This window comes from Alosa pseudoharengus, unplaced genomic scaffold (assembly GCF_046254945.1).
Source record: "Alosa pseudoharengus isolate Yale_2024_CS ecotype anadromous, Long Island Sound unplaced genomic scaffold, YU_APseudo_1.1 YU_APseudo_1.1_scf_6, whole genome shotgun sequence".
NCBI classification, from domain to species: Eukaryota; Metazoa; Chordata; class Actinopteri; order Clupeiformes; family Clupeidae; genus Alosa; species Alosa pseudoharengus.
The window spans coordinates 41,864,817-41,892,478 of NW_027468848.1; the positions used below are offsets into that span (position 1 = coordinate 41,864,817).

At 40.9% G+C, this 27,662-nt stretch overlaps 1 protein-coding gene across 2 annotated transcripts in view; it reads left to right on the forward strand.

Moving 5' to 3' along the window:
* Positions 1-26,804, forward strand: part of gins4 (GINS complex subunit 4 (Sld5 homolog)) — a 60,246-nt gene extending 33,442 nt beyond the window's left edge. For both annotated transcript variants that reach the window (XM_076270535.1, XM_076270536.1), the window contains 4 exons: positions 25,730-25,827; positions 25,925-26,013; positions 26,336-26,426; positions 26,592-26,804. In XM_076270535.1, the coding sequence (XP_076126650.1) occupies positions 25,730-25,827; positions 25,925-26,013; positions 26,336-26,426; positions 26,592-26,688 (375 nt within the window). In that variant the 3' untranslated portion in view covers positions 26,689-26,804. The remainder of the gene's footprint in view (positions 1-25,729; positions 25,828-25,924; positions 26,014-26,335; positions 26,427-26,591) is intronic.
* Positions 26,805-27,662: the final 858 nt, after the last annotated feature.

The following is a 27,662-nucleotide window of genomic DNA, read 5'->3' on the forward strand; positions in this document are numbered from 1 at the left end:
GTGGTTCTGCAATGTAGGCTATGTTTCCGTTTTTTTTGCAGTACCATGTCCCTTACATGACATGGCCCAGCGTCCTTGTAACATGCATGCAGCAAAGCTAGACATGAATGTGATTTCAGCCTGACTTTCAACATTTCTTTCAACAAAGACACAAAAAACCACAAAGACCCGTAACGAGGGATCTGGAATGTTGGTTACCTAGCAACCAAGACACTGTCTATTGAAAAGGGAACTTTTTTGATGCGTATGAACAATGTTGAAATTAATATTTTTAAACAATAATGGGGTGTTTTCAGATTATTTAGTTTGTGGTAGAATTGTTGTATAAAAGCAATATAGCACTCGTGATCGTGGGATTGGTCATAGATATTCCCACGGCTGTTGTTGCCTGCGGCCTACATACACTTGACCATCATTGAACCTTCTTACCCAATAAAAGCTTACTATATATTGCTACTGTAAGACCGCCAATGCAATCACTTTAGACCAACCTTCTTAGTGTAGGTTAGGTGTTGAAATTAGATTGTGTGGTGAGAATTAAAAAATAACGTGGAAGCAAAACCGAACTGAGATGTGTTAAGAAAGGGAGACGCTCCCAGGTTTATTACAAGCCGGCTCGGAGGAGCACATGAACAAAGTTGCCTCTGTCCAAGTCACCTCCCGAATGTTGTATGTCACAGCCTTATATTCTGTTAGTAGGCTCTTTGTTTGCTTCAGTGGAAAAGTTCAAACACGCCCCGGACATATGCGTGCTTAATTGGCGCCGACCACCTATGGTGAAGTCTGGCATAAGACAAAAGCTGGGCCGTTGTACATGACAAAAGACTTGATTTGCAAATGGTCGAGGCGTGTCTTCCCCAGGCACTATCATCAGTTAATGCAAATATGAGGCAGACAGACTGATGAAGTTAGTCACATTTGTATACAGTATGTTCTTACAAATATTTTTTACTACAATTGACCACTGTCCACTCCTCACTCACCAGATACTAATGTGGAAACTGTGTTCGCATGCCCATAAAGAGAGAAAATGTAGTATGCTGCCGGGAAATACAACCAGTGCTAACACTACAATTCCATACAGATGTACAAATACATCTGTACTTACCAAAGTTTCAGTATGGCCTATCTTAATGTAGTGGGAATCCGATTAAAAATGCATTAAAAACAGCATCTCGACCATTTCTTTCAGTAATGAAAAGTTTGCACACCTCGGATCTTCGTGAACACTGCTGCAATCTGCTTGCCGTATATGGGGGTGGTGGGGCGGGTGTGTGCAAAGGAGGAAATAGAATGAGAGTTGGGGTGGGGGGGGCAGTGGAAGACATTTTACGTAATATGTATCCGTTGTTCAGATTGGCCCAATTTCTGGCGAACATTTCTAAAAGAGGAATTTCTATGAAACGGAGATGTTTAGAATGTCTAGCTCTTTTTGTATGTTCTTGAATGCGGGTATACTACCGTTATTCAACAAAGACTAGGTAAAAAGTTTTTTGATTCTCCGTCACCTTTAAATAATAAAAATACAAAAAGCGTATTATAAAAATCCTTTTATTTTGACATGTATCACCACTGCAAGCTGGCAGCTCGATGTGCCTTTCATCTGGCAATATCATTGCCATGGTGGAGGGATTGAGCAAACGTGAAAAATATGTGGTGTGCGCCTTACAGAAATAAATGCCATTTGTTATTTAGCCCTATGAGCCCTACTCATTCTCACTACCTTTAGTTATAAGCATTTATCCTGGTCATTGTAAATGCCATTTACACAAGCTATATTTTTTTCAGCAGTCTAGGCTACCCAGATCTGAAATGTATCTCACCATAGCAAGCTGCCAGCTGGACATGACTTCCATGTATGTGTAGGCCAGACTGTCCTGAATCTGGGAATATAACAATCATGGTGGAGGTGGACTTTGGGGGCCGCTGAGCAATTTACAGACATATAATATTATGGTGTGTGCCTTACAGAAATAAATGTCATTTTTTATTTTGTGATGAAAAATGACCTTTCTGCACTCCATATCTGTGACACGAACTGATCAAAAGCCAGCATCTTAATGATCTCATTCTGAATTTCATGCGACAAGTAGTTGTATTTCTTTTCTTGTTTAAGCCAACCTGTGAGAGCCTCGTTATCCAGTGAGCTCAAGCTCAAACTTTATGTGGCCTCTGATTGCTATGCCCTGTCACACCAGCAGTTGCAGCGTAGAGATGATGCACAGTGGAGCATCTCTCACTTGAACCATATCCCTATTTTTCTTTTTTTTTGAACAATTTATTTATTGATTTTCAAAGTTTTTATCCCACAATAATACAGGACATATTTTAACGTTCAGAATTATATCCCACTGGTACAAAAACATTATCATATACAGAAACAAATCCTAGACTCCTAGGTCTACTAATGTAGCCTAACAGATTAGTGCAAAATGTTTTAAGTGCAACTGGCATTTCGTTTTGTTGGCATCCACCTTAATGAAGTGGAGTTTGATTTGTTTGGCATTTATTACATTATGTGAAAAAACAATACACCTCTCCAGACAACACACCCCTTTGTATACAATGTGTCCAAAACGTGGATTTTGGATAATCACGCCAGCCAAACTGTCGATAATATAGAGGTCTGAAATGCAGTCATACGTTTTTTTCCTACACACATTTGTCATCTGACATGTTGTGGTTTTTGTGTTAAGAGAGTTAAGTTTGGTTTTGCTGTGGGAGCTATAACTTAAACAAACTCCTCAGTAGGGTTGTGCCGATATCGTCCATCGTACTGGTTGACAGACATGCCACGCCCCCACATGCCAGGCACTAATTCCTGCTGTAACATAGGCTTAAACATAAAAAACCTTTCCCTGGAAATGAAATTGAGCCAACTTTAAAGGCTGCAGTGTTAATTTCGTTGACTAAGACTATGACAGGGGTGGGCAAACTTTTTGGCTCGAGGGCCACATTGGGTTTTGAAAATTGGCCGGCGGGCCGCACAACAACCCCCCCCCCCCCACACACACACGACACACGCATAAAAAAATTACTTTTTTATAGCCTATAATTTAGTATGAAAAGTATTTGCTTTAAAATATGAATTGCTTAAAAATACTGCAATACTGCTAATTTTATGCTGTTTAACAAATGTATAAATTGTGCACTGTTGCTTTAAGACAGTCGCTTTAATTCACGTTTATTTCTCAATTATATTCTGCCTGCTCCGCTATGGCTAGTGCTGTACCTACGGCTGGGCCCTCTCACAGTTTTTAAATGGTCAGTAGTGGGAGCTACTGTTGCCTTCATGATTTCCTTTTAAAACTTTCTTATAAGAAGGAGATATAAATTATCAACAATCACAAGCCAGCTGGAACCTGCGGCTCTCTCTCCCTCTCGTGAGTGCAGACGCGTTCCCAATTAAATGGATTGCATAATGTTCACGTTAGATCTGCTGCAAAGGAGATAACTAAGAGTTAACTTAGTTTAACATGATGTTATCTCTATTTAACATGATGTTTTGACATTGACATTGTAAACGTTATCTAAGGAGAGTGAAAAGCAGTTTGCAGTAAAGCTAACCAACGTCGTCTCTATCGCAGGAAAAAAATAGCGAGCAGCCTGATAACTAAATGAAATGCTCGGCGGGCCGGACCGCGGGCCGCAGTTTGCCCACCCCTGGACTATGACGAAAAAATTTCGTCAATGAAGCTTTTTCATGGACGAAAACTAAATAAAAAGTCAGATATGATGAGGGTAGGTTGATCTATGCAGAAGCAGCAGAGCCATTTAAAAAGCTGTGGCAAATGCAGGCGTAACAGCTAAACAAACGCAGCAGCAGTTGCATAGGAGGAGAACAAAGACAAGTTTGCAGGACTTCGCACAGTTTCGAGGACATGTTCACAAGTTAGGTTGTTTACATTATATGCACAGACTTAGTTACACAGCTGTGACTGATTTCAGCTGTCTTCGCTCATTAATCACATTTCATAGTGACATTTGACCCAGTGCAGTCTGGCTATCGTGACTGAAGCAGACCAGAAAGCACTGCTTTGAATAAAACGTTTAGCCTACGTTTTAAAAAGAACACCCAGACCAGTACTGTTGACAGGAGCATCAATCTACTTTTTCTGAATCTGCAGTAAGGAATTTCTGTTGCCTACCGTAGCAGTTCTCACGTCTGAAGTAGCACCTCAATGCAAAACAATCTGGAGGTAACGTTAGTCTTACGAGTTAGCACACCTCTTGATGATAATAATGCTAGCTGCCAGCCTTGTCAAAGGTAACTTAGATAACGTTTTGCTGAGCCTACCTACAAACAAACTCCCAAATTGACTATGTGTGTTGCAGCTTGAAACAAAATGTCTTCAAAAGTATGTTGAAGGTGGTTACATTTATTTCCATTCCAATAACTTCACAAACTATATCTCCGTTTGCACTTGTAGGCTCTTTCTCTCATTTTCCTACTGTACTGTTTTGAACTTCTCTATTTCTTATCCTGGACTGCCACCTACTGGATACAAAAGGCAACAACCTTATTATGTGAATTAAAATCCAAAACATGTTTGAATGGCCAAAAAATGGGGTATTCCAAACATTACTTTGGTGTTAGGGTAGCCTACGCTGCACATGTCATAGATAGTGAGTGGTAACTTCAGTCATTTGCATTTATCATGCTAAAAATCTGACACCAGGCACTATGCTGATGCCTGAGCCAAAGAGAAAGTTATAATAAAAGAGAGAGATGTTGAACTTTAGTCTATAATGTTGGTTTGGCTCTTCATTGATTCACTCATCTGCCAAACTTGTTTTTAAGATGTTCATAGAAAAAATGGATGCATGTGATTCATTTGGATTAATTAATCACAGAGTATGTACGGTCAGTGTTTTTGACATTAAGAATAAAATAAAATACATCTTTTGTATTAAAACTGTTAAATCTGTGTCTGTATTGCATATTCAAACCTTAATGCCATAACAGACTGATGTACATGGAACATACTTCCAATGACTGGAAATTCTGGAGAAACATTTAGTCAACTAAGTCCACTGTAGATTTAGTCGACTAAAATCTGCTAATATTTGGTCTACTAAAACTAGACTTATGGCCTCCTTACACCAAACAACTTTGACAAGATTTGGGAAAGATTCTTGAAAGATTGGAGTCTTTTGAGGAAAGCTTGAATGGGGGGCATTAGTTAAAAGACTACAATCTTGCAAGAATCTTTCCCAAATCTTGTCAAAGTTGTTTGGTGTAAGGTGGCCATAAGACGAAAAGACTTAAGACTAGACTAAGACTAAAACTCTTATGATATTTAGTCTACTAAAACTAGACTAAGACTAAAGATTTCAGATGACTAAACTATGACTAAAACTAAATGGCGTGTTATTCAAAAGACTAAGACTAAATCAGAATTTGCTCTCAAAATTAACACTGAAAGGCTGTCAGCCAAACAGTTATCACTTATTAGTCTACTGTCTTGTAAAATAAAATACTTAATAGTCTATCGTCTTATTCAAATAATTCCTGATTGTGGCGTGAATGTGTAATGTGTCTTTTTGTACATGTCTCGGAGTAGGCCTATAGCCTACATTGAACGTAAAAAATGTAGCTTAATGTTTTAGCAGAAAATAGTTCAAATTAATTATTATTGTTATGACTAGGACATTCTAGCGCTCTAATATTTTTGCGAGGCTACAGCACTGAAGCGCCAAATGCGTCCTTCTCCTCTGTGTTAAACTAAACCCTTTCTTTCGTTAGTTATAGGATCAGAAGGTAGCCTATCCGTCTTTCATTGTAAGGCTTGTATTTCATGCATTTAGCAAAAGCCCCAGACAGCAGCGGAGTGGTCGCCCTCATAGTCGCCATGGCTGGTAGCCTAATAACGTGGGATTCGTAGCGTACTGCTAAAGATTTTAGATGAGTGACCGCGATAATAGTCTTAAGAGTGTGTCCATGAGAGGACCAGGCGGGGGTGACACATGCTACGTCACCGATTTTGATGAAACTTGGACAGTTTGAAGGGTCCACCTAAAAACTCAAACAACCCAGGGGGAGTTAGGCCCCCGTCCTTGTTTTAGGCCAAAAAACTTCAAAAAAAGGCCCAAAATTGCATAAAATGTTGACATCCCTCCTGCTGTCAGATTTAAATACAGCAAAGTAACAATCCATGCCATCAAAGGTCCATCCAAGGTTAGTTTAAAACTGGAGTTACAAGGCGTAAGGTGTGACTGGTGTCAGTCCAGGACTGCACATATCCACTATGTCATATGCATTTTGGCGAATACCCCAAAAATAGCAATATTCAGACCTGAATATCTCCGATGAGCAACCTCCTTTTTTCAAAATTCTTTCTGCACATGGAAGGGCCACCTGTGGACTTCATAAATCAAAAGAAAAATGCTCGGCCTTTTTATTAAATATATTCTTTCATACCAATGATACAGCACGATTATATTGTTAAAATAATTGGGGAGTTAATTTTCGTGTGTACAGAGGTGACCAAGAAGCTATCAATTCTTGTCCAAAAAGTATTGCTACACCACAATACTCAATATGTTGTCCAACAGTGAGTCATTCTTCCCCGTTGCACCGACACTGGATTTTAGGGTTCCCCCACCTGCCAAATCCCACTTTATCCCCTGGTCATGTGACATGCAATGGAAACAGATTTACAAGTAATGTACATTATCATGTTTTCAATGTTTCAGACAGATTTCCTTGTGGGACCCTAACATGAAGCTAGCTGGTTATACCATATCAGAGTATCTGCTTTAAAACAACTTGTGCTAATAAGCAGGGTCTACAGACATGTTTTTACGATGGATGGACATTGAGGTACAGTAGGCTACGAAACAAGTAAAGCCCACCCAATACCCAAAGTAACCATCACGTCCTTGTACACGGGGGCAGCCGTGGCCTACTGGTTAGTGCTTCGGCCTTGTAACCGAAGGGTTGCCGGTTCGAACCCCGACCAGTAGGAATGGCCGAAGTGCACTTGAGCAAGACACCTAACCCCTCACTGCCCCCCGAGCGCCGCTGTAGCAGGCAGCTCACTGCGTCGGGATTAGTGTGTGCTTCACCTCACTGTTATGTGTGTTCACTGTGTGCTGGTCCATCCAAGGTTAGTTTAAAACTGGAGTTACAAGGCGTAAGGTGTGACTGGTGTCAGTCCAGGACTGCACATATCCACTATGTCATATGCATTTTGGCGAATACCCCAAAAATAGCAATATTCAGACCTGAATATCTCCGATGAGCAACCTCCTTTTTTCAAAATTCTTTCTGCACATGGAAGGGCCACCTGTGGACTTCATAAATCAAAAGAAAAATGCTCGGCCTTTTTATTATTTTTGTCGCTGTAACTGCCTAAATAGTGTGATCCAGCCAGTGATTTCAAATACATATCTATTTCAATGATTGGTTGAAACATAATGTTTAGGTCATTTATGGTGGACAAATGGAGATATATTATCATCAATCATGTCTACTGATCAAATCCAAGCTAGATTTAATATCCTTAGTGCAATATATTCTTTAAGGTAGCTCAAAATGACATCATTGGGTGACATACAGCAGTATACCCGTAGGTCCAATATTTGCAAATGTGATATCTCCAACATATCTCAGGGCTAGAAACAGTCATTTGGATTCAAATAATAACTTGTAACATTTTGGTAGCCAAAGGTCAAAGGTCAAGGTCACTGTATATCCCTTTGTGGTGGATAAATCTCAAAAAATCCCTGACATAATTTCATATGTGATACAAATATTCACTTTGACTCACAGATAACAAATATTTGAATCTGGTGGTCAAAGGTCGAGGTCAAGGACCTTGCATTCTTGAGGAAATTATATATCATAAATGCCTGTAGGGATGTTTTTTCAAATTTGGTACAAATATTCACTTGCACTTTTGTCTTCGTCATTCATCGTGGTATCTGGCATCTCAGACCCAGCTCCCTCCACACTCATGATAGGTTGTCTACCAACCAATACCGACACATTTTTTGGTAATTTGTCTTCTTTGCTGTGGCCGTTTATGATCCGATCAGCAACACAGCCAAGCAAACTGCAGTCCCTTGATGTGGGCCCCCACAAATACCAACAAATTCTTCAGTTAATCATCTTTTTTGCTGTGGCCATTTATGATCCCATCAGCAACTATACAACAAACAAAACACCAACCCTTAATGAGGGCACCAAGAAGTATCACCAAAGTCTTTGGTCATTCCTCTTCTTTGCTCCCACAGTTTCTGATCCAATCAGCAACATAACCAGACCAACTGTAAGCCCTTGAAGTAAGACCCACAAATACCTACACATTCTTCAGTCAATCCTCTGAAGCAATAATTCATTGCTTTGGTGGTTTATTATCTGATCATTAACATACCCAGTCAAACCGCAAGCCTTTGATGCAGACACCAACAAATACCAACAAATATTTAGATACCAACTACCAACCATTGTCACAAATTCTTCAGTCATTCCTGTTTGTTGCTATGGCCATTTATGATCCGATCAGCAACATACCAACATACCAAGCAATATCATAAATTCTCCAGTCATTCCTCTTCATTACTGTGGACACTTATGATCTGATCAACAACATACACAGCCGACATGCAAGCCCTTGATGTAGGCACCAACAACTACCACTCCAGAAACACAGCAGCAGCGTCTCAGAGTCAATTCAGGTTACAACATGACCCCAAATAGCATGTGAGTGCCATAGCCATTGGCTTGCCTTTTCAGCAGCCTCCGATATTTGTTACAGCTCCTTTCAGTGACCGTCCTCAAAAAAAGTCTAACAGAAGTTTGGCTGATTATATTTGGGTGGTCAATATTACTCTGACCTCACAAAAAAAACTATTTCACTATTCACATGATATCCTGGAAACACAGAGTATTGTTATTATCACATGATAATAACATTGTTATTTTTCATGTGATAAATGGTTTTAACATTGGAAAATGTTAATCTAGCTTGGCATTACTCAATTAGCACTGTCCCATTAGCCCAACACAGCAGACAGCGATCATATGCAGGAATTAAAGTGGGAGGAACGCAGTTCCGCCACCTTTGATAATTTAATAATAAATATATTCTTTCATACCAATGATACAGCACGATTATATTGTTAAAATAATTGGGGAGTTAATTTTCGTGTGTACAGAGGTGACCAAGAAGCTATCAATTCTTGTCCAAAAAGTATTGCTACACCACAATACTCAATATGTTGTCCAACAGTGAGTCATTCTTCCCCGTTGCACCGACACTGGATTTTAGGGTTCCCCCACCTGCCAAATCCCACTTTATCCCCTGGTCATGTGACATGCAATGGAAACAGATTTACAAGTAATGTACATTATCATGTTTTCAATGTTTCAGACAGATTTCCTTGTGGGACCCTAACATGAAGCTAGCTGGTTATACCATATCAGAGTATCTGCTTTAAAACAACTTGTGCTAATAAGCAGGGTCTACAGACATGTTTTTACGATGGATGGACATTGAGGTACAGTAGGCTACGAAACAAGTAAAGCCCACCCAATACCCAAAGTAACCATCACGTCCTTGTACACGGGGGCAGCCGTGGCCTACTGGTTAGTGCTTCGGCCTTGTAACCGAAGGGTTGCCGGTTCGAACCCCGACCAGTAGGAATGGCCGAAGTGCACTTGAGCAAGACACCTAACCCCTCACTGCCCCCCGAGCGCCGCTGTAGCAGGCAGCTCACTGCGTCGGGATTAGTGTGTGCTTCACCTCACTGTTATGTGTGTTCACTGTGTGCTGTGTGTGTGTTTCACTAATTCACGGATTGGGATAAATGCAGAGACCAAATTTCCCTCACGGGATCAAAAGAGTATATACTTGTTTGTAAAAATCTCCATTTTGGATGTCCACAGATCCAAGTAAACCAGCATTCTCTTTAGAAGGTTTTAAAAAATATCTGTGTGGGCTAAAACACTGTTTATGTGTGGACGAAAGACCCAAACATAAAATATCTGGTTATGTGTGTACAGGGCCTAAGTTGTGCTAAATTTGAAATAACTCCCTCAAGGTGTTTCCAGGATATTGTGTTCAAGGTGTAAAAATACAGTAGGCCCATGTTGTTTTTTTTGAGAGGTCACAGTAACATTGACCACTCACATCTAATCAGTTCATCTTTGAGTGTAAGTGACTGTGTGTGCCGAATTTGAAAAAAAAAAAAAACTTCCTATAGGCATTCCTCACAAGAATGTGAGGTCACAAGGACCCTGACCTATGACCTTTGACCATCAAATTCAAATTAATTTGTTATCTGTGAGTGAAAGGCCCTTTCCGAAACTAGCTACACTCTCTCCCTAGCCACTTGCACTCCTAACCAAGTGTTAAAGGAACACGGCAACATTTTGGGAAATGATCTTATTGTCTCTGCCAGAGTTAGATAAGATGATACATACCCTTCTCATCTGTGTGTGTGCAGTACCTCAGTCTGAAGCACCCACTGTTAGCATAGCTTATCATAGTTCATTGAGGTGAGCAGTTCCAACTAGCCTATAGCACCCAAAAGTGATAAAAGAACTCCAACATTTTCCCATTTACATGGAGAACTCGATTTAGCTGTAAGGGTGATTCCCACCTGAGTGCACACCGTAACTTAGGGGAGTGGGTAGGGATTGGTTTCAGAAAGGGCCAGTGTGAATGTTTGTATCACATTTGCAATTATGTCAGGGATTTTTAGAGGTTTATTCACCACAATGGGATGTACATAAGGTCACAGTGACCTTGACCTTTGACCTTTGACTATCAAAATCTTACAAGTTATTATTTGAGTCCAAGTGACTGTTTCTAGCCCTGAGATATGTTGGAGATATCACATTTGCAAAAATTAGACCTACGGGTATACTGGTGTATGTCAGCCGATGATGTCATTTTGAGCTACCTTAAGGAATATATTACACTCAGGACATTAAATGTAGCTTGGATTTGATCAGCAGATATGATTGATGATAATATATCTCCATTTATCCACCATAAATGACCTAAGCATTATTTTCAACCAATCATTGAAGTAGATATGTATTTGAAATCACTGGCTGGATCACACTATTTAGGCGGTTGTCACGAAAAAAATAATAAAAAGGCCGAGCATTTTTCTTTTGATTTATGAAGTCCACAGATGGCCCTTTCATGTGCAGAAAGAATTTTGAAAAAAGGAGGTTGCTCATTGGAGATATTCAGGTCTGAATATTGCTATTTTTTGGGTATTCGCCAAAAAGCATGTGACATAGTGGACATGTGCAGTCCTGGACTGACACCCGTCACACCTTACGCCTTGTACCTCCAGTTTTAAACTAACCTTGGATGGACCTTTGATGGCATAGATTGTTACTTTGCTGTGTTTAAATCTGACAGCAGGAGGGATGTCAACATTTTATGCAATTTTGGGCCTTTTTTTGAGGTTTTTTGCCCTAAAACAAGGAGGCGGTCCTAACTCCCCATGGGATGTTTCACATTTTGTACTATTTTGGCTTTTTGAGTTTTTAGGTGGACCCTTCAAACTGTCCAAGTTTCATCAAAATCGGTGACGTAGCATGTGTCACCCCCGCCTGGTCCTCTCATGGACACACTCTTAAGTAGCTTTTTTGCTAGGCCCAACGAAGGCTGGCAATGTGGAATATTCCTCTGGTTGGTGCACATGCAAGTGTTCAGATTGATTGTCTATCCGATTTTCATGGAGCAGATCTTCCACACAACTTCGGTAGCCTGGTCAGTATGTCTCTTAGCTGTCTACTTTCATCAGGCCATATAGCATATATATTTTTTATTTTTATGTAGGAAAATTATACATTTATTTCTGTACAGACATATGATAATTAGTGTTTACTATCCTCAAGCCAGGCGTGATTTTTCTGCTATTCATATGCTAATTAGAGCCATTAGCACTCCGCAAACCCTTCACATACGTCATAATTCGTTTCCGACAATATGTGGCACAGACAAACGCGACTTTCGCAGGCTGTAAATTGTCGTTAACTGCCTGAAAAATAGGGAGATTTCTGGGCGTTTACGGGGACGAAAATCCCACTTTTTATGCAGTGCTAGCAGATGTGGATGATGTTTGTATCAAGTCTAAGATAGTCACATTGGTCCTCTATTTCAAATGTTTCAAATGTGCAGTTGTGTGAGGGTCAATCTTACCAATACAATTATAGACCTGGGATATTAGACCTTTACGGTCTGAATCGAGCTCAAGGATACAATCATATTGTGTCTTTGTGGGTTTATCTGGAAATGAGCTAAATGTTTTTTGTACAAAACTCCTGATCTGCAGTTAGCGGAAGAAATTATTTTTGGGTAGGTCATTGGTTTGTGAAAATTGAAGGAAAGAAGCAAATACATCTTCAATGAACAATTGTTCTGATCCCTTTGTTAGACCATGCAGTAAATGTTGCATCTATGCAGGAGGGAGTGAACATATCATTTGACTCGACTGGGGAAAGGGTGGAGGCTCTTTGAAGCCCAAAATGACTTCTAAACTGAGCCCATATTCTTATGGAGTTATTAACAATAACATTTGGACTAAATTTGCTGCTAAGCAGATTTAGTCAGATTGTCCAATAGATAGGTCTTCCACCCAGTGAATTAACTTCTGCATGTTGCATGACCAGTAATAGGAGCAAAGCCATTTCTCCAGAACATTTTGGTCTCTGGAGTTGGGCTCTGCTAATCCGACTTGATTTATAAGAAAGATCTTTTAATTAAAATGGGTATATTTTGGAAAATATATAAAAACTTTGGTAGTATTATCATTTTAATCAGGCCCAGCGGTACATGTCTTGTTTACACATATTTTAGCAGAGCAGTGAAATTCTTTCCAAAAAGGCTGCCACTTCAGACGACATGTTAAACTTGTGCTTGTTACCATTGACGGTCACTCGGAGTTTAGCAGGGAACAGTAGACTGAAGCGCCATCCATCTTTTTTGAGCCAGGCTTTGATCGGGGCAAACGTGGCTGTTTCTGGCTACCTCAGCGCTGTAGTCGGCGTAGATATGGATGTCTGACCCCTTGTAGTCTAGGGCAGCGGTCCCCAACCACCGGGCCGCGGCCCAGTACCGGACCGTGGGACATTCCTAACCGGGCCGTAGCCTACGACATGAGTTTTAAAAAAATGCATGCAAACTAAACTAAATTTAATTCGCAATAATGTCACGTTTTTACATGGCATAGGCCTATATGCAGTTGTTTGATTGCACGCATGTTTGCATTTTGCAAGGTCTATTTTCTTTCGTCTGTCTGTCCCGCCTTCAGCACTTTACATATTGCCTTCAGCGCTGCGCAGCCTCAGGTCAGCTCACTTCACTTGATCAGTTTTTTGCGAACGGTAGTGTCACACGAAGTTAGCTAAACTGCTAGAATGAGCAACAAAAAACAAGCATCTTTAGCACTGGCCAGAGTGTTTAAGTTGCGAGAGCCGCTGCAGAGATTTCTTACAGAAAAAAAAGTCAACGTTAGCTGCACATTTTAGTGATGAGGACTGGGTGTCAAAACTTGCTTACCTGTGTGGCATATTCGGGTTGCTTAATGACCTCAACCTGTCACTCCAGGGGAGAATGACGACTGTCTTTAAACTGGCAGATAAAGTCACTGTATTTAAAGCCAAGCTTGATTTGTGGGGACGAATGGGAACGGGGTGTATTTGATATGTTCCAAACAGTAGTGGGGGTTTTGGGAGAGACTGAGGCAGGGCCCTTTCTCTCGCAGCTGGTGCGCGATCACCTTGTTGCGCTTTCAAATGAGTTTGAGCGTTAGGCTACTTCCCATCCTCCAAAGATCCACGGCAAACCAATGAGTGGGTTCGCAACCCATTTGTCAATATCCAGAATAGTCCTAACTTGTCAGCGCAGGAGGAAGAGCAGTTGATCGAAATTGCAAATGATGGTGGTCTTAAGAGTGTGTATGAGGAAACCTCTCTGGCGGGTTTTTGGATCAAAACCATAGCAGAATATCCCGAGAGAGCCCTAAAAGCGCTGAAAACGTTGCTACCATTTTCCACCACGTATCTATATGCGAGGCCGGGTTTTCTGCAATGACTGCAACTAAGAGCAAATTGCGCAATCGACTGGACATTTCAAACACACTGAGGGTGTCACTGTCTTCCATCACCCCCAGATGGAACCTTCTTGTTGCAGGGAAACAAGCACAGGGCTCCCACTGATTATATTCGTAATGCACGTTTAGTTCCCATGTTTTGTTCCCATATTTTGTTAAGCATGTTCACACTTGATAGATGTAGCTTCAAGTTGTTCAATTTTCATAGTTCATAGGCCTATTGTTAAATTTTTACTGAAGTTTTTCACATTTTTAAGAGTTCGTTACCTTCACTGTTCATACATAACTGGAGCTAGTTCTTTTCAAGTAATGCATGCACAACACATATGGAACATGGAACCCCCCCAACCCACTATCCCCCACCCCCGGTCCGTGAAAAAAAAAAAAAGGGAATCAAACCGGTCCATGGCACATAAAAGGTTGGGGACCCCTGGTCTAGGGAGTCTCTTTCACGCGCTAGTTGCATTATTCATTGCTTCATCTGGAAGTGGTGAATACATGCTATGACGCAGTGTATTGACTTGCCTCTTCTGGACGGCTAGCCTATGTGCTCTATCAACGACCACAAGGCAGGGTAAAGCCTCAGCTCCAAAAACGTCTTGCAGGAAAGATTCTATGAAAGAAGTTGGTTGTTTGCCTTCTCCTTCCTCTGGTATGCCGGTTATTCATATGGTGCATCTTCTGGATCTGTTCTCAAGCTCGTCAAACTTCAGTTTAAGCGGCTCGTTCTCCTTTGCTAGGCAGCTAAGTGTGGACTCCATTGTAGCCATTCTCTCGTCAAAGTCATTCATCGCTGTTTCAGTTGCTTGAATCATCTGGTCTTGTATGGCGATGGTGGCGTGATTGGAAGAAATCTGTGCGTTGACAACGAAGGGTACAAAACATTTAACTTTACTGGAGCACTTTCTACACATACAGCACTGGTATTGTTTCTCTATACGACTGCCCGCCCCGCGCTCACACATGTGCAGTTACACTTAGTGTCTGTATTTCAGTTATCGACACCGGGCTGCTTTTTCAGTCATGGTTGTTGCTAGCCTGGTTTGAGGCTAGCTCTCTGCCACTGTTCTTGTTTTCGTTTTTTTGTCCTTAACTTTGTCCTTATTGCTCATTTCAGTGAATTGAGCACATAATATGTCCAAGACCGATACAGGCAGGTCACCAAAGTCTAAATATGGTTTTCGAATCAAGAATGTGAAATAAATGTCAAATTCAGACAGAGCTCTTCCGGTCTGCTGCTTACTCTGCCATTTGCAAAACCGGAAGTCCCATATACCCATTTTTTGATCTGGAGAACATTTGCACATAATTTGTGTATTTGGGGAGAGTTTTTCAGTGGCACTAGGAATTTTCATGAGCTCGGAATTTCTCTGGGCCTTTTTCCTGAAGTTATTGAAGCCATCTAAAAGGAAAGCTCCCTCCCTCCTAATGGAAAACATCAAAAGTTTTTGTTCCTCGCATGTCTGACACACTTCACAAAAGGTGAAACAAAACTGAAGGTTGTCAGCCACGGTCACCTCACCCATGAACTCAATTTCCCCTCAGTCCTCTGATGTTTGCGATTGTGACTGGGACCAAGACTGTCACAACCTTCGACATTTCGGGAGGCACCAACGTCACTCGGGGGTTCAGCATCTACCAGGCCGGTAACGGTAGGCATATTCAGTCCCCTCTCTAGATCCGCAGTGACATTAGGCCTACTGCCTTTAGTGGCAGTGCCAGTGGTGCGGATAATCCACTTATCCATAAGTTTACTGAATATCTCTATAATTCAACTCGATTAAGCTACGGTATTAGCCTATGCTGTTAGCATCTGGTCTGGCTAATTAAGCTAACGCTATCAGTCTGATGTTTGTCAACAGTGGAACAGTGGGCTTTCATACTTTGCAGGGTTCAACCTGTCAGTTAATTTGCCCTGTGTCAACCACAGGAATGCTCGGACTGTTGCCAGCTGTGCTTTACAGTGATGGGGTGGGTGGAGGGATATTTGACTGCTGCCAAAAGCATGATTTTGTTGTCACAGCCGGCATTGTATTAGCGCTAGCTGGTACGGCGCTGGCTGCCGACAAAATCATGCCGTTGAGTTGTTTTATTGTTTTTTTTGTTTGTTTTGTTAAACCCAATGCCCAAACGCATCAACTGGGACACTGAAGGTGAGGAACTTGGTTGGTTGAGGGTTGTTGTATAGATATTAAACACAAAATATTGCATGACTACATGGTGTCAGATTATTTGCTCATTTTTGTCCAGATGGCTTCAAACCCATTTTGCTTTAAACTCATACTCTATCCATATATAATACTTACATACTGTACATACATTATCATCCGTCTGTATGAAATTGCTGGTGGGTGGTGGAGTGGACAGTATTGTCAGATTACAGTTGGCAGTGCTTCGACTTGGCCAGCTTCACTCGCGGTCCGCGCGCGGTATCACGCGACTTTAATTTGTATTTTCCTAATGAGACGCTGCAACAACCCAAACAACCGGTAGATGGCTCAAGTGAGCAGGGTGTCTCATAAAAAGAAATGGAGCCTGGAACCGCGAGAGGCTACGCGTTTGACGGCAATAAGTTGTTAACAGACATGAACCAAGACATATAGCCCAGCAGCAATCTAGGGACTGTTCGTTATTTATTGAAGGGGCCACCGGAGGAATTTTGAGTGCTTCAGTCAAAAGTTGCATGACCCTCCCTTGCCTGCTAGAAATTGTTCAATGACCCTCCGACAGAATTGTTAAAAAAGACATGACCCTCCCCTGCCAATTGTCGCTGTCTTCCGCCCGCGCTGCTTTGCGCCACAGCCACACACTGTGATGACGTTCTTAAATCAATCTTTCCCGTGAGCTTGCATGCTACCCTTTTCATATGTGTTGCGCCTGTTTGCACAATTTTACAAATAATCATATGTGATTAATAATATGACAAATAATCCCTGTGCACGGGGACCGAAACAATGCATGCCAACTTTTTCCGTGTTTCTCACGTATTTTAACTTCCCCCCGCTGTCTTGCCGTTTTAATGTTTTCCCGTAGAATATCCCATATTTTAATACTCTCATAACAGCCCTGCCATTGGGCCTGTCTCTGTGTTGCCTTGTTGCTACCCCTTGCCCTTCCAACGAAACTGATGTCTTCAAATCATCGTTTTCCTTGCTTGAAGGCGAACTTAGAGTGATGTTAACCTATTTAAGTTTAACGGCGTGATTGTCGTGAGAGCACGATTCATTGGCGCTTGCATGTTCGGCCTTATGTCTACATGCACACCTGAGGCTACTCAGCTACTAGAGAAAGAATTTCCCCTGTTTGTATGTTCACTCCAAGTTGGCCTACCATAACTTACCAACTCTGCACTGTAGACCCTAACTGGCTATTTATATTTTTCTGTGAAATAAGCAAATGTATTTGTTCAACTTTATGAAGCAGAATTACGCACTAGGCTACTTGGAACATAACGCATTTGACAAAGGACAGATGTATGTTATAGTGACAAAATATTAACTTTCAGTGTTTTACGATGTCTTTGTCATGGGGAAGTTTTTTTCCCCATGCATTTATTCTAGGCTACTGTCAGTGACTGCCGTGAGAGAAGCGGGTTCTGTGTTTCGTTCATGTCAGTGACTGACGCGAGAGAAGCGGGGTCTGTGTTGCGTTGCATTAATTTATTTTCAATTGGGCATGCCGTGCCGTGTCGTCCACAGCTCAGTTCTGACAAAGCCGAATTTACTCCTTTTGAAACAATGAGTGCGCACGTTTGTATGGTTATATTGCTTGACAGGGGGGATCCCAAGCAGCTTTCAGCCATAAGGCTACTTTGAGAACATTTCCTAATTCACCCAAAATGTTGAAAACTATTTCGGCATAGCCTATTAACTGACCACCCGATTCACGTTGACTGGGGGGCAAGGGGGGCCATCAGACATTTGTGCCCAGTTAATCCGGCCCTGCCCCCAACAAATCACACCTTCCCACCAGCTGTGACGGCTTAAAAGAAGTCGAGAGGACTCCTAACTCACAGACCTATTCACAAACCAGTTTTGTGGCATTTCGCCTGTTTTGAAATCCTATGCAGCTACAGGAGCTTCCAATCATGAGGAAGCAATTAGGCTTATTCGATCTACGTAATAATCAGGTAATAACGTTCGCAGCGGCCATTTTGTTGATATAGAAAATGCATAGGTAGGTCTATTTAATGCAGCTGTCAATTGACAAGCGCGACAGCGCCGGTATGATCGCTGTAGGCTATTTATTTATTTGTACAAAATTTAACGTGATGGTAGGCCTATGTTGTGCAATAGGCCTAGGCTACAGGGCAGGCCGTTCTAACAACAGCAATACAGGCCGTTCTAACAGCAAATAGCTCTAGATTCACCCACTGTCAGAAACATAGCCTACCTGTCAACTTTTTCCCAGCTGTCTTCCTGTTTTAATATTTTCCCGTAAAATATCCCATATTTTATTACTTTCATAACATTAGCCCCATCTGACTTGGCCGTCTCTTTACTGTTGTCCTGTACCCCCTGCCCTTCCAGCGAAAATATGTTTTTAAAGCATCGTTTTGCTTGAGAGTGATCAGAACAGTGTGGGAGAGAGCACGATTTGATGCCAATCTCTAGCTTAGCTTCACACCTCGTTTAATTAGTGCAGCAGTTTTGTAGTAGGCCTACGACTTCTTGCTCTCAGCAGAGGGATAGCAACAGAAGGACGAATGTTGAAATGCCCCTGTATTTTGGGTGAGTAACCCGGAAAATCTCCCTTATTTTCGTTGCTCAATGTTGACATGGTCAGAAAACGAGAATAGAATGAGACTGAGAAGTAGTCAGCGCAGGAGAGACTTGTAGCTACATAGGATAAATAGCCTAGGCTAAACTTACAGCCAACTCCTCACATCGCCATTATTATATTTGTATTATTAATACTATATAAATATATTAGCCTTTAGGCTACTGTAAACGTTGGCTAACATTGCCTACCTAGCAATGCTATCTATGCAAATGCAATTATGTCCAAAGGTAATCTATGGTAGGCGACTACATCAGGCTACTGCTGATGTCTCCGCATTGCATAGGGGCAGCTGTCTGCGCTGTCTAAAACGTATTTAACTTAAGCCCACAGAGGACAATATATTGTCCTCTGTGGGCTTAAGTTAAATACGTTTAATATAATATATATTGTCCTCTGTGGGCTTAAGTTAAATACGTTTTAGACAGCGCAGACAGCTGCCCCTATGCAATGCGGAGACATCAGCAGTAGCCTGATGTAGTCGCCTACCATAGATTACCTTTGGACATAATTGCATTTGCATAGATAGCATTGCTAGGTAGGCAATGTTAGCCAACGTTTACAGTAGCCTAAAGGCTAATATATTTATTCATGATGCGCCCTTTTCAGCTTGTCTTAGTGGAACGTCAAGTGGCAGATAGTAGGAACAAACTCAGCGGAGAAAGATATCAGTAGATACTTCTGATTTGTATAGTGTTTTGTTCACTTGGATTTTGGAAATGTTACAGAGAATATGTTAGCCCTTTCTGCCAGACATGTAGTTGCATCATAGATCCTCCTGTAGAAGTTATCAGACAAAAACGATCACTGGCTAACCCACTTTAAACTAGGCCTACTTTAGCAAAGTCCTTGGCTGCAGGTTGTGAGCAACAGGCAAACGCAAGATACAATTGCAGTCCAATGAGATGCAACTTTATTCTCTGTGATCATGGCAATGTTAGACGATGTCGTTGGTGGAACAAATATAAGTTCGCCGACCTTGACTCAGGCGACTTGAACGCTTGTCCCCTTCAGCTGCGACGTGTGCCGATGTATGAACAAGAGAGTTAGGCTATAAATAAATATCGGGGTAATCCAGTTGACAATAATCGATAATAAGCGATTGTCACATAGAATATAGCCTATAGAACTGGAATGTCATATCAACAATATGGCCGCGGCGGTGTTTGCGAATAAGCCCTATTTTGCATTGTAGGCATAACTAACATGCAATAACGCCACCAGCAACAACCAAAACTAGGCTACTCAATGTCAACATGTAAATTAAATGTAACATTATTGTGAATCAAATTAAAATGTTCTCTTTTGCAAACGTAGGCGTAGGCATAGTAACAGATTAATTTAATAATGTTACAAAGATACTACATCAATCCGTATGTTTCATTAGGCTACTAGGCTATTTGTTTTGCCTTACTCTTGATTCATTTAGGCTAGGCCTTTTTATTCAGTTATTCATCATCTTCTGTCCTTGTGTAGCGCACGCATTCTCAGACCTGTCACCTGCCACTCATCGTAAGGGAGGTGTTTGGAATCATTCCCGCGTTACAATCATCAGCCAATCAAGGTGGTCACTTCAGTCAAGCTCGTGCATGAGTAATGACGTCATCCATAGCAACGAAGACTCACTCACTCTTGGACTGTTAGTCAAAGATTCTAGAGCGCTCAGCTCCAGAATCTGTTCAGGAGTTGTCATTTTTCCTTACTAAGAGTAGCCTAGGTCTGAAAGGCTTTGTGAATAACTTAATAAGAGAAACTCCTATAGCTAAAATCTTTTATTGCTATTTAGGAGTAGCCTACTCCTAGTGGTAAGATAAAAGGCTTTGTGAATATGGCCCCTGGTGTCTAACCCAATGCATAGCCCATTTACACAAAATAATGGTCGAATATTAGGCTACTGATGATCATTGTTATTTAAGAACATACAGAGCACCAAAAACATCTTGCTCGTAAAAAATCATCATACCGCACATTGTGGCGGGTCTGTTATTTAACCTACTTACTGTAGGCTGCGCAAACCACAGGCCTTTATTTTGGGCAAGCCTGCATTCGAGGCAGGCCTTCTGTTGAAGAATTTTATATAAAGCCTGAGCTAACAGTAATCCTCCTGCCCCCGATACCACAGCTGTGGATAGTGTGGAATGCAAGTAATAACACAATCCAATGTGTGTCTCAATTGTCCCCTGCTGACCACCTCACACATTTCTCTAGATTTTGCAACGACATGACACAATGCCATAAAATGCCAGTGTTTAGGACACCGAATAATGTTTGTAATGATACCAGTTAGGCCTACGTTCAACAGTAACATAAGTGTAGAGCAGAGAGAGGGTCCGAGGCACGTCTGAAGTAGAGCCCGATAAAGGATTTTGAAGGCCGATACCGATACAAATATTTGTTTATTTAAAAATCCGATATTCCGATATATCGGCCGATATATATATTTTTTTTTCAGAAACGCGCAACAAAACATTAACAGATTTCCCTAATATTAGTTATTTGTAGTTATTTATGAGTATTGACTAAAATAATATGATAATGCATTTAAAAAACAAACTTGTTTATTTTTAAATAATATTTTCACAGTGGAACAGAGGAACATCGAAATATATTAAAGTTCTGATAAATAAAATGTATAAAAATAGAAACTTAAGATATGAAATTTTGTCTTTTGAACAAAAACATAATAATAACAACAACAACCAAATCAAAGTTACCAGTATTAAAAGACTTGGTAAGCTTCATAAATATAACTTTGTAATAATTACAAAAAATAATGATGACATTATTACTATCATCATCATTTGTCATTTATCATTAAACAAGATAAAGGTCACTCTTAAATGTTTGAGTGTGCGTGTGTAATAATTAGTCCCTATTGCCTTATAAGCTACTTCCACTGATATTCATGGCATTAGCTAGCTTTGTGGTTTGTGGTAGTCTATGATGAGCCCTAATTTAGCAATGGATAACTGCAAATTGTAAAACATACACTTTCAAAATAACAGGCCGGGGAGAGATGATACGTCTCACTGCTATAACTGTCACGCTATTAAAGAAATACATCTTCAGTCACATTGTCAAAGGTTAAAAGGACAGACAGTCAACTACAACGTAACGTAATTATTAGCTAATTCCGCTTCACTCTCGGCTTATTTAACAGTAGCAAAACTGGACATTGTTTTCACGAATTTTGGCACGCTTATTTGAGTTAAGAGAACTGATGAGGATGTTCTTTTAATTGTTATTTCAAGCAATGTATGTCTCGTGACCAAATCACCATGAACACACTTCACTGATGATCTCACTTGCGGATAACTGGTTCTCTCTGCTCGACTCTGGCTGGATCAGCAGGTTGCAGGATGTGTGGTGCGTTATACACGAGTGTTGCCAGCAGGGACGGTGTAGAGTGCCCTCTGGTGGACAAACTATACAACGCCAACACTCATGACATGGTTGAAGGGTGTTTCGTCCGTTTTTATTTTATTTTTAAAATATTCATTTATCGGCCATTATAAATGCCGATACCGATAGTTTGGAAAATGCCTTAATATCGGCCCGCCGATAAATCGGTCGGGCTCTAGTCTGAAGTATAGTTAAAAGTCCTTTATTTATCTGAGTGGGACATCAAGCCGACGCGTTTCGGTCGCGTGCGACCTTCTTCAGGACTGATTACAACAGTATCACACAGGTGTGTTTTTAAAGTCCAAAAAGTCATGTGATTCAATCACGTGACTGATTTAACCTCAATTAGACACAACAAGACATAGATACAAAATAATCCAACATGTTAATGTTAAATACCAGTTTAAGTTCAGTAAACTAAGTACATATCAGATTCTCATAAAAACACAGAAAAGTCCAGTTCCTCATTCAGTCCAGAAAAGTTCACTGCCTCTAAGGTGTCATTCCAAAAGGATTCTCTCTGGGCCAATGCTCTCAGTCTATCCCCACCCCTAATGTCCTTTTCGATGACCTCAATGACCATTACTTTAAGTTCTGTGGGGTTACACTGTGAGGAGGACTGAAAGTGTTTGGCGATGGGATAGTTCAAATTTTTGTTTTTGATTGCATACTTATGTTCTCCAAAACGGACCCTGAGTCTCCTCTTAGTGAGGCCAATGTAGAAACAGCCACACTTGCAGTCAAGACGATATATGACATGAGTAGAGTTGCAATTTGCAAATTGTTTACAATGAAAAGATTTGGTACCAGTTGCATTCATGAAGGTGGTTGACTTGTTAATGTGTGGGCAGTGTCTACATGCGCCGCACTGGAAAGTGCCTGTGGGTTTGGTCAGGAACGTTTTTGGTTTGGGAACAGGGATGTAATTTCTTACCAACTTGTCCTTGAGGGTAGGGGCCCTTTTCACAGCAAACTGGGGGGGGTTCAGCAAAGACAGGGGCCAGAGCAGTGTCACTCAGTAAGATGTCCCAGTTGCTTTTGATGATTTGTTTGATTTTGTTGGTTTGGTTACTGTACTGTAGGGAGCAAAAGGTTCTGTTGCTCACAGGTTTCTTGGGTTTGGGTTTGAAGAGATTAGCTCGTTCAGTTGATTTTGTTTTAGTCAATGCACGGTTCAATGTTATGTCCTTGTAGCCCCTTTGTTTAAAACGTTCATACGTCAGTTGACTGAACTTCAAAATCATTGTCTGAGTCACAGATTCGTTGGAGTCTCTGAAACTGACCGTATGGGATGTTTGAAATTAAGTTGACTGGGTGGAAGCTGTCTGCTCGGAGGATGGTGTTCCTGTCGGTGGGCTTCCTGTAAATGGTGGTGTGAAGGGCCCCCTCCGTGTCCGCATAGATTTTCAAATCAAGGAAGTTGATTGAGGTTGAGCTGAAGTCCAAGCTTAACTTTATGTTGGGGTTGATGCTATTCAAGTATAGGTGGAATTCGTTCAGCTGTTGGACAGAACCAGAAAAAATTATGAGTAAATCGTCTATGTAGCGCCCATAGTACTGGATGTAATGTCTGTAGGGGTTACTTGAACTCAAGACGTACCGTTCCTCCCATAGGCCCAGGTAGAGGCCAGCATAGTTCAGAGCATACGCAGCGCCCATCGCGGTTCCCATGACCTGCCTGTATAACTTGTCCTGAAATAAGAAGAAGTTGTTGTTAAGAGTCCAGCGTGTCAGTTCCACAATGAAATCAGTGGGAGGGCTCTGGTTGTTAGGTCTTTTTTGAAGGTAATGATGGAGAGCAAACAGTCCGTCTGAGTGGGCTATATTTGTGTAGAGAGCAAACTTGACAATGGTGTTAGAGCCATGTACAGGTGTGCAGTCGTAGGTGAAGAGGGAGTAGAGGAGATGGCTCAGCACACATCCCTGTGGTACACTGGTGTTCGATGGTTGAGGAGGTGCGATTATCTAACCTAACAGACTGAGGTCTGTTGGTTAGGAAGTCCAGAATCCATAAGTTTGGTTTTTCTTTTATCACATACACATATATTGGTAGATGTTTTTTCTTTACCTTGACATGTTTCGACGTATACTTCTGTCTTCATCAGAAGGTCACACGGTGGAGTAGTGTGACGCGTTTTTATCAGCTAATGTTGTTACGGAGGTGTGATCCACCTGTCAGTTTTTTGACAGGTGGACCACACCTCCTGCATGCCAGAGTCATTAAGCAGGAGAACAACCGATACCACCGATAAAGGAGGCGATTGAAATAAGAAAGCGGAGCCCAAAGACGATGAACAGAGATGAGGGAGCATATATGCTCTCCCATACCTGGAGTGCCGTCCTGGGGGGTGGCTGACTGACAGCAGGAGGTGTGGTCCACCTGTCAAAAAACTGACAGGTGGATCACACCTCCGTAACAACATTAGCTGATAAAAACGCGTCACACTACTCCACCGTGTAACCTTCTGATGAAGATGGAAGTATACGTCGAAACATGTCAAGGTAAAGAAAAAACATCTACCAATATGTATGTGATAAAAGAAAAACCAAACTTATTTATCTCAAGTGTAGACACAATGAATGCAATACAAGTAGTCCAGAGTCCAGTTACAGAGGGAGGTATTGATGCCCAGTTCACTGAGTTTGGTGATCAGTTTGGAGGGGATGATGGTGTTGAACGCTGAGCTGAAGTCAATGAACAGCATTCTTACATAGGTGTTGCTTTGTCAAGATAGGACAGGGCAGAGTGAAGTGCCATAGAGATGGCATCCTCTGTGCTCCTGTTCTGACGATGATGAATTCAATGAATAGATTAAAGATCCTTTGTACTGGTTTCAGCCACAATTTAAAAAACATTTGTACTGCAGACCTATGTATGTCATCATTTAACATTAATTTCAACTCGCAATTGATAGTAAGGAAGGTAGAATAGTAATGATCAATAAGGTCTGCATTCAGGTATTGCCATAACATGTTGCTTTGAAAACTCAAATTAGCTTTTTTTTGCACATAAATTTATCAACCAAAATGAAGAGCAAAATCACATAATGAGTCAAAATATGTATGCCAACATCAAACACCACATATGCATCAGTAATAATAAGATTTGGATTATTTTCTGGGCTCTTATGAGTGTTTTAACAAAAAAAGCCAATAGGCGGAATTTCCTTTTTTTTCAAATCAGAGGTCAACTTTGAAGGCCTGTACAGCCACAAAGCTACAAGATCCAACTTGCTATCATACCATTTTATACTCCAGAGATATGTAGCTTTCAGAAAAATATAGTAAGAATTTGCCCCCCCAAGTGGTAGTGACGACCCCCTGTGGCTCATGGACTAATACAGATACATTACAAAGACCTTTTAAATTGTATCGGTCAAATATAATATTATTGGTGTAGTTTCCATGGATAAGATCAATTAAATTAAGAAAAAATAAATAGCATTTTTTTGCCTTATGCTTGCAGATAGAGAAGTTCTTCCCTCACATTCTTGAGAAAGAGAAAAGCCGTGAAGAAGGCGACCCATCATACTTGACAGCTGAAGAATCCATATTTGCCAGAGAGTGAGTTGTAAAATATCATTGACAAAGAGTCAATTGTCTGGTAAATATTTTGTATGATGATGATTATTATTATTATTATTATTTTGTCTTTGAACAGGTATCTGGTTAACACAGAGAATTATATGAATAAAGTGGCTCTGAAACACATGCCTCCCAACCTGCAGCATATGGACATGCTTAAAGCTGGTGAGTATGGAGAAAAAAATTGGGGGGAAGTTCATTTAAGTGACATATTTCAAGTCATTTTTTTTTTTTTTATCTTTATTACGATTTACAGCTCACGAAAAACCCAAAATTAGTATCTCAAAATATTAGAATAAACAGGATAATATACACTGCCTGGCCAAAAAAAGGTCACCACCTGGATTTAACTAAGCAAATAGGTTAGAGCCTCCCTGTGGGGGCAGTGCTATGATCTAGGGTTGCTGCAGTTGGTCAGGTCTAGGTTGAGCAACGTTATGTGCACTGTTACAGCACTTTTAAGATCTGATTTCTGATTTCTTCACAGTGCCTAGGCCCTGTCTGGACACTTTTGTATTTCTTAATGTGAAAGAGAGACAGGAGAATATTCTAGTGGACCCTGAAACTGATGAGCAAAGGTAGGCAACTGGTGTAAAGATGATTGAATTCTCTATTTGCCATCTCAAACATAGGGATGTATGGACCTTTTCATGACAGCCCTTACTGTTCGTCACATCATTAACTGATTTCTTTGAGTGAATTTGTTAATGTGAACTCACAAACCCATTTGTAATCTCTTGCAGAGAATATGTTGTGGACCTGGAGAGAGGATCTCAACATCTGATGCGTTATCGCACCATAGCGCCCCTAGTGGCCAATGGAGCAGTAAAACTTATGTGATGGATACTTGTGTTACTATACTATGTGTTGCTGGGACTCATGATGACGTTTATATTTTGCACTGGAAGTAAATGAGTTGGTCACAAAATAAATAAAAAAATGATGTCAGAGCCTAACTTAACCAATAACCAATTTATTTCAGCCGCAAAGTTAAATAAAACTAAAGGTATTTCAACACTATATAAGCATATGTTGTGCTCAATAGCTCTAAATGCAAACTGTTCTTTAAGCAAGTCTGCAGGCAGTTGAATGGAGCAGGATCAACACTGCTCTAATAGGTTAGCCCTTGACATCCCCGGCATCGTCCGCGTTACAATACAATACAAAAACAACATTCAAGCCACTGTAACTCTTTGTCAGTACATCACACAGTCACTCTGACTGTTTCTGAGAAGTCAGCTTTCAAAAGAGGTCAAGCATTTGATGATGGGCCAAAGCATGCGGGAACAGTGCCCTCCTAAGTAGATGATATGCAGTGTCGGACAAAAAAAAATAAAAATGGGGCCACAAGTTAAGTAAATTAACCACAATAGCACTATGTTCTGGTCTCATGGCAGGCTATCCCTCTTCTTGGACCATATGTATCTAAGGATGAAATTACACTGGCAGGACTTGAATGAAAAAGAAAGTGGAGAGTCTTTATTGCAGCTTCCATCTCAATTTTTATTTCAGTTTCACCATTCTGCCAGTTGTGCATAGGACAACCATAATGATGATGATGATAATAATAATAATAACAATAAATATAGCTGCAAGCAGCAATGAGGGGGGCAAGCAGTCAAGTAGGAGTTGCCAAGGCAATTCAATGCTGTTATATCAAGACATGGCTGTAAGCAGTCACAGCAAGTTTCATGTCTAGCAACCAAAGATTGGCTGAGATATAAAGTCACTTTCTGTTTGGCAGCTTTGCTGCTGATTTTGATTGGCTTTGACTGGCAAATTTATTCTGTTGTTTCAAGATGGGGTCGTGAGTC